Source organism: Austrofundulus limnaeus, unplaced genomic scaffold (assembly GCF_001266775.1).
Source record: "Austrofundulus limnaeus strain Quisiro unplaced genomic scaffold, Austrofundulus_limnaeus-1.0 Scaffold530, whole genome shotgun sequence".
NCBI lineage: Eukaryota > Metazoa > Chordata > Actinopteri > Cyprinodontiformes > Rivulidae > Austrofundulus > Austrofundulus limnaeus.
The window spans coordinates 69,434-81,726 of record NW_013952932.1 but is presented as its reverse complement, the minus strand read 5'-3'; the positions used below and the strand labels follow the sequence as shown (position 1 = coordinate 81,726).

Sequence of the window (12,293 nt, the reverse complement as noted above, 5' to 3'; positions counted from 1 at the left end):
GGACCAAAATCTCTGAGGAATGCTTCCAGCACCTTGTTGAATCTATGCCACGAAGAATTGAGGCAGTTCTGAAGGCAAAAGGGGGTCCAACCTGTTACTAGCGTGGTGTACCTAATAAAGTGGCCGGTGAGTGTATATATATATAAATAAACACACACACACACACACACAACGTTAATGTAATAGATATCTGCATCCATTGGATGTTGTGTTTGGAATCACCAGCTTTGTTTTAAGGTGGTAAAACAAATTGCTTCTATTTATTCCTTTGTACACACTTTGCAGATTATTTTTTCTGCACTCCACGTGTTTAATCTGCATGCTCCGGTGGGGTGACAATCATCCCATTTATGCTTTACTTTTTTTATTTTTATGTTTTGGAAAGAGAGTCTGACTGTCACCCTTTCCCACAGCACTTCCCCGTTGTACAAGGAGACAGCAAAGGCTGAGTTTTATAGTCGCGCTTTGGAACGCGCGCTAAGTGGGCGCGGAGTGCGCGCGCATTCGGCCATGCTGCGTCGCGCTATGACTGCAGAAGAAACAAGATCCAGACTCAGCGAGCTTTTGTGATTCCTGGAGCACTACGTCACCTGCACTGACTGTCGCCTCGCTGTGTCACCATGTGCTGCGGCTCGCGCTCCTCCCGCAGCAGGCAGTGTGGCCGGTCGGCATCCGACCGGAGGACGCGCCGTCACGTAAACATGTAAACAGTTCGGCGTTCATTTTCACACACCCGAACCAGGTCTGGATAAGTTATGTTTATTTCCCCCTCTTCATTTGCGCTCTCAGCCTCGCTGCTTCCCGCTTCCCCTGTTTTGACTCCAGCTGGTTACATCATCAAAAAGAATTGCGCGGTTGGCCGGTAGACAACAGATCTCTACCGTAGGACAAATTTATATCGTTTCTACCGTATATCGTTTATATCGCGCAATCCTAGTTTGGCATAATCGTATCGTGTGCAATTAATCGTCAGAAAAACAATCGATTATTTTATGGCACTTGACGATTAATACGATTAATGCCACCAGGCGGACTGACCGCTGGGTGCTCCTCTCTACTTCAAATATGATGAATATAAAAAAAAAGTTCTGTAATTTATTTATCAGCACAATTTAAAATTTGATGTACAGCCTGAAGTCTGTAATTTTGACAATTTGGAACAGATTTTTACTAAAAGCAAATCTTTCCCACTAAATTGGTCATGTGACTAGGACATAAGGGTGTCCAGGGACTCAAGGGGATTAATCTCCAAATTAATCGTTATCGGCTAAATACCACAATTAATAGTGATTAATTTTTTTTGCCAATATTGCCCAACCCTAACAATAAATTGCCTTTAGGTCAGATCATTGAGAGATTTAACATTCCTTATCATCTACTAACTAACGATATCCAACTCCATTTTTCTTCAAGGCTAATGAAACTCATTTACTACACAGGCTCATAAAGTGTATTTGCACTGTAAGGCTCGGCTTGCCCCCACTCAAGTCAATCTGACCTTACTCTACTCCAGCCCTGGTTATGTTTGGATTGAGCAGAGAGCCACCTCGATATGGGCAGGATCATAATATTAAACATGCATCATCTTATTTCATTTTATTTGCAACAAAACAATAGTTGCAAATAGTGAACCAATTAATGAGAAGCTGTAGCTGATGTCAAACTGGGCCGAGTAGCCCGGCCCGATTGGAACCCCAGCTTTCGAGGTTCAAGAAATCAGGGTGGACTTGAGTCATAAGGGGTAATACAAAAATGCAGAACCCGGGTTTGAATCTAGGCCATGCAGTATAGTCTTTATATAGTCCTATAGTCTTTCTGGATGCTATGGAGTTAAATGCCAACAAGACAGAGATGATGATTGTTGCTCCTAACAGGGTGGACCTTTTGATTGGGCAAACTCTTAGGCAACTCATCTGCTGTCCACTCTAATGTGAGAAATAAACAGCTGACAAGATCCTGTTTTTCCCATTTAAGAAACATCAGCTGAGAGCTCGGCTCAGCGGAATTGTCCACACTATTTGTCTGATTGGATTCGCCACATTGGATGTACCAGCGGACATTAAGGCAGATGAAAAATTGCTATTGCCTACCTGACCGAAAACATTTTCTTCTGTTCCCAAACAACTGATTACAGATTAAGCTCTCCCCCACGTTGACCTTGAGAAGGCTGTGGAACTAAATCCCTCCTGGTGCTTACGTCGACATGCCCCCCCCCCCACCTCTCCCCTCTCTCACTCCCATCTAATCTTATTCCTTGAAGGACAAGCTGAAGCTGCACAGAATGAACAATTCAACACCAATATTCTGAACAATGGCTGAACTATGGGATTTAACTTTTGGGGGGCTGCGTTCTTCGGACTCATTCAGATATTCACACTAGGGTTGGGCAATATTGGCAAAAAAAAAATTAATCACGATTAACTGGGGTATTTAGCCGATAACGATTAATTTGACGATTAATGACCTGGAGTCCCTGGACACCTTTATGTCCTGGTCACATGACCAATGTAGTGGGAAAGATTTGCTCTTCATAAAAATCTGTTCCAAATTGTGTCAAAATTACAGACTTCAAGCTGCACATCAAATTTTAAATTGTGTTGATAGATAAATAAATTACATAACCTTTTTTTTAATGTTCATCATATTTGAAGGGAAGAGGAACATCGAGCGGACTCTGCCTGGTGGCATTAATCATCTTAACCGTCAAGTCCCAAAAGGTAATCGATTAATGTTTTTCTGACGAATAACTGCACACGATACGATTATGCTCAACTCTAATTCACACAAGTGCATACAACACTCATGGCTTCAGATACACGCCCTCTAAACTCACTTACTCCTCTGGCTAATAAATGTGCTCTTGCTAGTAGAGTTTTTTTTATAAGCACCATAGTGTTTCATATTTCATTGATATAATATGTTTTTTCCCCTCATCTAACCTTCTGTGGTTTTTTGGTTTTCTTTTAAAAGGTAGCGTGACCGCTGCTGATTGCTGCATGACCTTTAAACCTGTTCCCCCCCATGTTTTTGTCATGCGTTTCTTCTTCAATGGGTGTTCTTAAATGTAATTTCATTGTGCTCTGTACAATGACAATAAAGGCATCATCATCATAATGATCATCATCAACAGTAAGTTGAGCCTAGTCCTTCCAGATGCAGAGACATGCTTATTCAGGCCTTCAGATCATCTTGAATTGATTCTGTAATGCACTTTTTTTCCACTCAGCCGCTCTACTTTGAATCGTTTGCAGGCTGTTCAAAAAGCTGCACCTAGACTGCTTACCAGGTGAAACAGAAGCTACTCCCATTACGTTTATTCCATCGGCTCCTTGTGGAGTCTAGGATCCAGTTTAAAATTCTTACCATCACTTATAGAGCATTGCACGGCCAGGCTTTCACTGCAGCAGATCTACTTCACTCATATGTATCTACACATATGCTTAAGTCCAGTAACTTCAATCTGCTACTTGTTTCTTGGTCCCAACTAAAGATATGGGGATAGAGCATTTCAGGTTGTAGCTCCTAAATTAATGAACGTACTACCTCAAACTCTAAAAGCTGTGGATTCAGTGGAGATTTTTAAAAAGCAGCTAAAAACTCACTTTAAGCAGGCTTTTAAACGTGGCTTTGTAAGTTTTAATATTGTCTTATTCAAGCTTTATTGTTTGCCAGTGTGTTTTTTTCTCTCGTGTGCTATTCTTTATTGTGAAGCACTTTGTGGCTACTTGACTGTGAAAAGTGCTTCACAAATAAAGTTTACTTGATTACAGTTAGAGTGATTAAAACTACAACAACCACCAGTAGAGATGTTTTATTTAATCACAAACCACAGAGATGAATCGGTGTTAATTTTGCTCTGTTGAAGTGTTAAACTCACTCTCTGATTTTCTTCTCCGAGCCATCTCGTCCCGGGTCATACACGCCCTTCGGGAGGTGCTGGATGAGTCCGATACGTTGAGCGATGCGGACCTGCTCCTCTTCTGTCAGCTGAGTGGCCAGTCGGGCTTGGCTGGGTGTTGGGTGGTAGATGGGCACGTGGATCTGTTCCTGCAAATGGAGGGGCTTGATGAAAATGCATCCAACAATGACACACTGTGCAAATAGCTGGTTGGTAAAACATTTTAATTACATACAGTCACAAACACCTTTTAACTAAATAAAATATTGTTAAGCATTAAGTATGGGGAATATTTATATGTTTTACATTTATTTAAAAAAAACAATGCAGATGATCAAACAAATACCATCTGCAGTTATAAAATAAGGATGATTTCAGGCAGTAGGTGGTAGTGTTTCCTCAGCCTGTTCCAACAACCATTGCAACACATTAACCTGACTTCATTTCTTCTCAAAATGCATGGAAAGGTTAAACAAATTGTTTTTTTCCGTCTTTCCTAATATGAAGAGCAGGCAGGCTGATGGGTCAGCCAACTGCTCACAATATGACAGAAGAAGAGCAAGGTTTTGTCATACAGGGTATTTTTTTAATCAAACGTCTGTGTTGCAACTCCTTCCAGTGCCTGAAAATCCTTAAGAGGAAAGCTTAAACCATCTCAGCTGACACTGTTAATGCAGCTCCCACCAGATGACGGACCTCCTCCCTGTATCCCTAAAGACAGAGTTTAAATTAGAGGAGAGAAGTGAGAATTTGATTCCCTTAATTAGGACTTCAACTCTCCCTAAAATAACAAAACAGGAAAAAAAACTATATTTCCCAGGTGTTTGCTGTAGACCATTAGAACCAGTTTTTTTTAGTCTGAAACTTTGGTCTTATATTGACAAGATGTGTCACAAAAAAGGACTATAACTGCTGCAGCTGGAGATTTTGAATATTTAAATATAAAAATATTTTGCTTTTATTTCATTAATTTATTCCTGGTTTAGTTATTTATTTATTTTTACAATTTTTTTTTTAAAATATCTTAAGTGATGGGCACGTTGTGTTGATCAAATAACACAAATTCACAACAAATAACACTTACTTCCAGACTGTCGGGTAACTGATTACAAAAATTGTGACGTCTGTTTTTGCAAAAACCTGATAAAGATCAACAACAGTGTTTGTAATCATGTTGTTAATGGTGACCTTGGGAGAATCCCCCTTAGTGTATGTCGTATGAAGCGATGCATACTCCATTGGATGAAGCGTATTAATATGGATGTTTCTAGATATCCACACAAGTGTTACAAAATGTTCTTGGAACATTGGAGCCATTGGTAAAAAGACAGAGTTGGTCAAGCTCATAGTCTAGCCATTGAAAGTGGCAGGTGGTCTCACACACTTAGAGACAAGCGGTTGTGTTTATACCGCAAACATGATCTTGAAATAGAAGCCGTCAAAGACTAACTGCGTGCGTTCCATCCATCCATCCATCCATCCATCCATCCATCCATCCATCCAGAATAATGGTACTTTTACCACTTGGATAAAAAGAGAGGAAAAAAATCTACCTCCTACTAAGTGCTCAAAGGCTTCCATCTACATTCTTTCAATTTTTCTGATGGATTTGTTTGGTTAATGCAAACTAGAAACAGTAATTGAATGTTACTTTCAAAGTCTGACATGTGACAGGTTTCAGTGACATAACGTCCGAATCAAATCTCAACTTTTAATAAGAAAAGAATCTACCACCATTTTGAGAGATCTCTCCATTTATTTATAGTATATATAGTACNCACACACACTGATGGATTAAGACAGGAAGACACAGACACTTACAAACAAGCTGTTAGTTTTACCCCATGTGTGAGGATGTCAGTTCACAGGCTGCAAATGGAAAAAAAGCTCATTATTTCAAGCATCTTATTAGTATCAGAGTTAGCATTGTTGTTGTCAGGTTGTTTACCCGCAAACTGAAATGCTTCATCTTAAACCAGCCCTTTTTGACAGCCTTTAAACAGACAGCAGAGAAAATGTAATGTGAACGTTCTTAAATTCTGCACTTTTTTATTTTATTTATTTATTTTTCCCCCTCCAGCTGTTTCATACTAAAGGCCTGAGGGGGATTTTTCTGTCTGAGACTCTAAAAAGAGTTAAATGTCTCYGAAGGAGGTGAGGCATTTGCCTGACAGTTACGTTATAGCAACAAGTTTTCATTCACTCTTCGAAATGCTAACCAAAAAATGGCTGATAYTGATGCAGCCGACAGTCCGCCTGCACCCCGCCCGCATTAATATGGATTTTTTGTGAAAATTACAGATTTTTGAAGCTCATTTTACAGGTAAACGTCCAAAGGGGTTAACATGTATGTGACATGCAAACAGATTGTCTGAGTGGAGCTAAAACCAAAGAGGACTTTTGACGTCTTTGCTTGGATAAAGAACAAAACAAATAAAACTCTTTTTATTTTTCACCTTAAAAATGTATCCTTGGATTTGCATCAATCTGATGTTTTTACCAATAGCTCGTCAATTTGGTAAAAAAAAGAAAAAAATATATATATTACTTTATATATAGTATATATAGTACTTTATATATCCAAAGTTACTTTGTAACAGTCCTCCATTAGACATGCAAGCATCATTTTTACACACAAAGATGCAAAATATAGTATATATAGTACTTTATTGATCCAAAGTTACTTTGTAACAGTCCTCCATTAGACATGCAAGCATCATTTTTACACACAAAGATGCAAAATATAAAATGAAAAGTTGAAAAGTAATTACAATTTTTCTTTTGCATTGACACATTTTTTTAAAACTGCTCCTATTTTATAATATAATGGTGTTTTGTGAAAACTGTTTTCTTTTTTAAACTACAATGTTAGCTGATTAATCTGGAACAGTTGGGTTATTTTTATTATTTTTTGCTATACATATTTCTGTGATTATGAAGCTTTCGTATTAGAGCAGGCCCTCTCTGTACACTTTAAACCACTTTTTATTCACTCAACTGTCTCACTTTGCGGGTTGAACATCTTCCTTTCAGCACCCCCCTCCCCCTCCCTGTCCACAAACATTGCTGCACACCGAGTAGCTACAGTCACTTGGGGTTTGTGCACCGTTTCCTCTTCCTCTTTTTCTCCTGATTTTACAAGGTGCCAAACCTAAATGTCAAGATGAAAAAAATACAACAGTTACACAACAGAAAAAAATCCACTCTAATGACATCAATGGAGCTCTTCCACTGGCTTCACATACTTTTGTAGTTTGATAGCAGAGATAGGATCAATCAGCTGCGCAATTTTTTTTATTTAAAAAATTGATTCAAGGATGTCAACAATGGAAGATGTGTCCATCCAGCCTTACATGTTGGAACCAGAGTCTGACCCTGAGCCAGAGGAGAATGAAGAAGAACCTGCAGAACTGTGGATTTGCGAAATAGATTAGTCGGAAGTCCACGACCTTGTTTAGCAGTTATGCAGCAAAAACTGTGAAGTTATTGCACCTCTTTAATGACACTGATGGGTTTAGTTCTGTTTATTAAAACCGGAACCAAGAACTGGTTAACATCAATTAATAATCTAATAAAATACTCATTTTCATTTTACTCACTATGTTCCAAGTCACATATAGATAATTAATTCAACAATATGGCACTAACGTAGCAAAATACAGTAGGTCTAAATGAGCAGGTCAATTAGACAAGTGCTAAATGTAGCTTTATAAACTCAGTCATAGAGGCTGTAAATATACAGGAAATAAATTCAGTTAGCTTAACAAGCACAATCCAACTTTTAGTTCATACATCTGAGCTGAATCGTTTTCAGGAGACAAATATATGAATATGCCAGCTAGCAGCGAGGCTTTCACTAGCACAGCATTCAAACTCACGAGTCAGCATTTCTTAAATAGCTGCTTGTCTGCAACTTTGTTCGTTGATGTAAACTAATAAAAATAAAAAGGGCCAGGGTTTGACAAGAATAAAAGCTACAGACGGGGCCTCAGGGGAGGACGGGGAGGTGGTGGGGGGGCACAACAGCTGAGCAGTTGGGTGCTCAGCTGTGCAGGGGTCAGCAGTTTTACTGTTGTCACGTCTCTCCCATTTAATTTACAAGAGGTCAGCTGGGCTGTGACGACTGGTAATTAAGTGACCTCGAGGTGAGAAGGACAAGAGTCACGGCAGGGAAGGGGTGAGGGCAGGACATGTGGGGGAGGGAGGGACGGCGGGCTCTGGTTTCCTCTGCAGACCGTCGGGCCGAGCGCATTGCATTAGGATCTGTCAGCCTGCGAGAAAGGAAAGCAGACGCGCGCACAGTTAGTGAAAAGAAAAACAAGCTGAGAAGGGAGGCATTTACTCTGCCTCCTCTATCATCCATCACTATAGCCAAAAGAAAGCCAAAGCACAGGAGAGGAGTGGGTAGTGACAGCTGGAGGCAGCTGCGGGAGCTCACGCAGACGTTTCAGCTAAAACAGCATCGACAGAAATATCCTTGCCAGAAATGTTTACTTGCACAAACCTTTAACCAAGGACAAGAAAAGAAAACGGATTCCAAGTAAACACAAATGTCTGTCAATGCCACCAGTTTAACAAAAAAAAAGTTTTTGTGTGTATATGAACATGATAATGACTCAACACCATCTACTCTACACAGATCACAAGTTTCAACAAAATGAAAGTAAAGCACCCACACAAACCGTCTGATCTGTTGGCTCTGTTTTTATTATTGCTTTACAGGAATAGGATAACTACATCTTCAATGTGGCGATGTTACGCACTGTTCAGACTTATTTTATGGAAGTGAAAGTGCCTATATCATTAAATTATGATGTGCATAAACAATGATGAAATGTGTGCTCTATATTTGACCTGGCGCAGTTGGAGAATACAGTAGGTGTTTGGCTCAAAGGCACAGTGGCATATGGACATGGAGGGGAATCAACAGAGCACTTTTATCAAACTGATACAAATCCAAACTGAAAAAACATTTCATTCACTAGTGTGCACAGCGTTAGCATGCTCTGACATCTCTTTTCTTTACGAAGAGAGAACCTCTGAACAAGATTTTGAGAAATCTAATTTCATTTACGTTTTTAGCAGCTATGAGTTAATAACACCCAAGCAGTTTGAGCCAAAACAAAAAAAAAAAAAGCAAGAACTGCAAACTTTTAGCTGCAGGGAAATGAGAAATAGTGAGAAAACAAAACAAGACACGAGATTGTTTTTGAGTAAGAGCCCTTGTGATAAGCTGTCAGGAACAACCTACAACACAGAACAAGTCACTGACCTGCAGCACAGTCACTTGTTTGTCAGGGTAATCTGTCACGGCGGACATTTCTTTTCCTTACGAGGTTAAAGATAGCCTGGTAAAAAAAACAGACCTTCCTTCACTTTGCTAGAATTGAGCGGAGCTGTGTAGGAAGGCAAGGGTCAGGCTAGGTTAAAGATAATCTCACCGAAAGGATGACACATACAAGTCAGAAACTCTCTTTTTTTAATTATGTTTTTTTGTCCTCTAAAGCTGAAACCTGGAACAGCTTCCAGTTCACGGGTGCCTTCATCAGTTTCCACAGCGGCGTCACTAATATGCTTTCAGCTGCTGACACAACATGAACGTAAAAAAGGCCTTTTGTTGCTCATTTGTGTCGTTTCAGTGGACACCCACAGTTTCACAAAGTCAGCTGCAAGATGCGTCTCAGTTTAACTTTGAAAAGTCAAATCTGAAGTGACGTGAACAAAAGCCGTATTGTTACTTCATCACACATTTTTTTTTTTAATAGATGCTGGATTTCTGGTCCCACACTGTCACTCACTCGTTGCCAAATCTTCACTCGCTATTTATAGAGGCTCTGAAGAAGCCTATAAAATGAGCCATTTAAACCCAAAACTATAAATTCTGACAGTACTTGAACCATTTTCTTGCTGCCATAAATGGCTACACCATTGTCTAACAATTTAAAATCATATGCATCTGAAATATTTCTCAAGAGTCGACGTTAAGTTGGAGAATGTTTTGGGTTTCACTTCCTTCAGCCATCATGTCCAGCCGACTGTACGCACTGTAGCTACAACCATCAAACCTCTCTCCCGCTCTCATCTCCACTCCAGCGCTGAAAGCCAATTAGGCACCAAAGACAACTTTTTTCCCCTCCATTTTCACAGAGCAAGCTCACTGAGCCTTAAAGCAAACTGCTGACAGCACGTCCTTTTATTTTGACAGCAATGCAGCTGCTCAACAGACCACACACTAAAATAATAAGACTGTGTGTGTCTGCTAAAGGTGTGTACTCCCTGATCTGACCTAATCTGTCACTGGCCTGTATATGGTATTATTTTTGATGCATTTGTTATTGTATAAAAGCAAAATTGAAGATTTAGGATATGTGAATTACATTGATGCTAAAGTGCGTCAGTTTTGCACAGATATATAACTTCTGTCTAAATGTGATTTTTAATAATTGCATTTACAAGTCATCACAACACATACAGCACCAAAAAAAAACAAAAAAAAAACAGGATTAATACAGAAAATAGATAATAAACCAGCTTTGAATTCCTTTCAATGCCAAGAACACAAGGTATAAACTGAGAAAAGCGTAGATACAAGCATAAGCTTTTCATACTTTCATTTTTTATACACAGCACTAAGAATCAAAACTGCAGCATCTTTCCTATTTTTTAAGTATGTCTAAGTTTAATAATGTGTGAGAAATTCACAATTTTCTGTTTATTCAGTCAGTGTTTAATACAGCTGGCACAATAAATTGTTAAAATATAATAATGTACTTCTTTTCTTTAATTCAGAATGTAAAAAAAACAGCTCTTCATGTTATAGAAAGAGACTAGACTCAAGAGAAATGTCAGGTTTTTAAGAAAATGGCAGCTTATCATAGGGCTGGGAAATTTGGCAAATTGCCCAGCTTGTTGAATTTGTACAATTCCTATAGTGTTTTCATATCAACCTCAGGTTTTTACCAGTTGCCAACAGAAGTGAAACAGACCAATCAGGTTCTGGACAAATTCCTCCTCCAAACCATGAAACTCTCTCTTAGTGGCTGCAGAGACCCCCTTCTCTATATTTTAATAAAGAAAAGTCTGTAAAATAACAACAATTTTTTTAATTTAAAGAGTGAAAAACACAACAATGACTCCAGACAGGAATCCCTCTGAAGGAAGTACAACTGTTGATAATATCTGTCCTGACCTTTGATTTTTTAAAACAAACCTCTCTTTCTTAACTCATTGTTTATTTCTTTAATTTTGAAGCAAGTTTAGTATTGGTTTTGTACGTTGGCAATGATCTACTCATAAAATTGTAAATACATCATTATTTGGATGACAATCTGATGCATTTATAATTCATGCAGCTTTCTTCTGAAGCATGCAGATAGGTTTCATGTTGGTTTTATAAGAATTTCGCCAGATCTCCACACAATAATTCACCATGTACGCAAGTATTAAGAAACAGTAACATGTAAAGTGCTCTTTCTATTTAGAAAATATTTAATTTTATTTAATATTGCAATTGCTGCTGCTTGGAGAGAGTGAAGAGGCAAATGAATAATGTAAAGCAGTTTACAGGTACTTCATTAGAATAAATATGGATAAAGACATGTCCTGTAGGGGTGTCCCAATACAACTTTTTCACTTCTGATAAATGATACTGATATTTCTGCCTTGAGTATTGGCCAATACTGATATCAACCTGATACGATATCAAAACGAATCCTAGATACTTTTATTAACTTTTTCGTAGAGTGGAATCTTAAAGTCTTGATCAGGTCAAACAGTAACAATAATCAACAACAACAGGTATGAGAGACTGGTGCCATTTATTATAATCCAATAGGTTTCATATTTTTATTGCACAATTAAATCCAATAAGTAAATAATAAAATAGAAGACTCTGAAAAATTACCTTAATAAATCCAAGAAAGACTAAATATACTCTTAAAATGTAAAATAACTCTTTAAGGTCACATAAGTGTTTTATGCTAGATCCAAGCACTGCTGGATTGAAATCCTGGGTGAACTACTGGAATGGACTGCTTGTATTGAAGATTTTAAATGCAGGCAGATATAATCCGATATTCATTGTTTTGCTAATAACACATCTGTTATCCGACACTGATATTGGATCGGGACACCCCTGACGTCCAGGGCAGGTTTGGTCTAAGATTACTTTTAGCTTTGCAGCTTCTAGTATAGGTTTTTTTTTATTTAGTTTTTCTCTAGAGTTTCCTAAAAACAAAGATGAAAAACAATCAGTTTTAATTATTTTATCACCACACAAAAAATCAAGAAAAAGTTGACATACAGTGGTTTGCAAAAGTATTCATACCCCTTGAACTTTTCCATATTTTGTCACATTACAACCACAAACATAAATATATTTCACTGGAATTTAATG

General features: G+C 38.4%; 1 protein-coding gene across 1 annotated transcript in view; it reads right to left on the bottom strand.

Annotated features, from left to right (window-relative positions):
- Nucleotides 1-12,293, bottom strand: part of rnf11b (ring finger protein 11b) — a 26,219-nt gene that overhangs the window by 4,060 nt on the left and 9,866 nt on the right. The window contains exon 2 of the mRNA XM_014026156.1: nt 3,878-4,047. Coding sequence (XP_013881610.1) covers nt 3,878-4,047 — 170 coding nt within the window. The remainder of the gene's footprint in view (nt 1-3,877; nt 4,048-12,293) is intronic.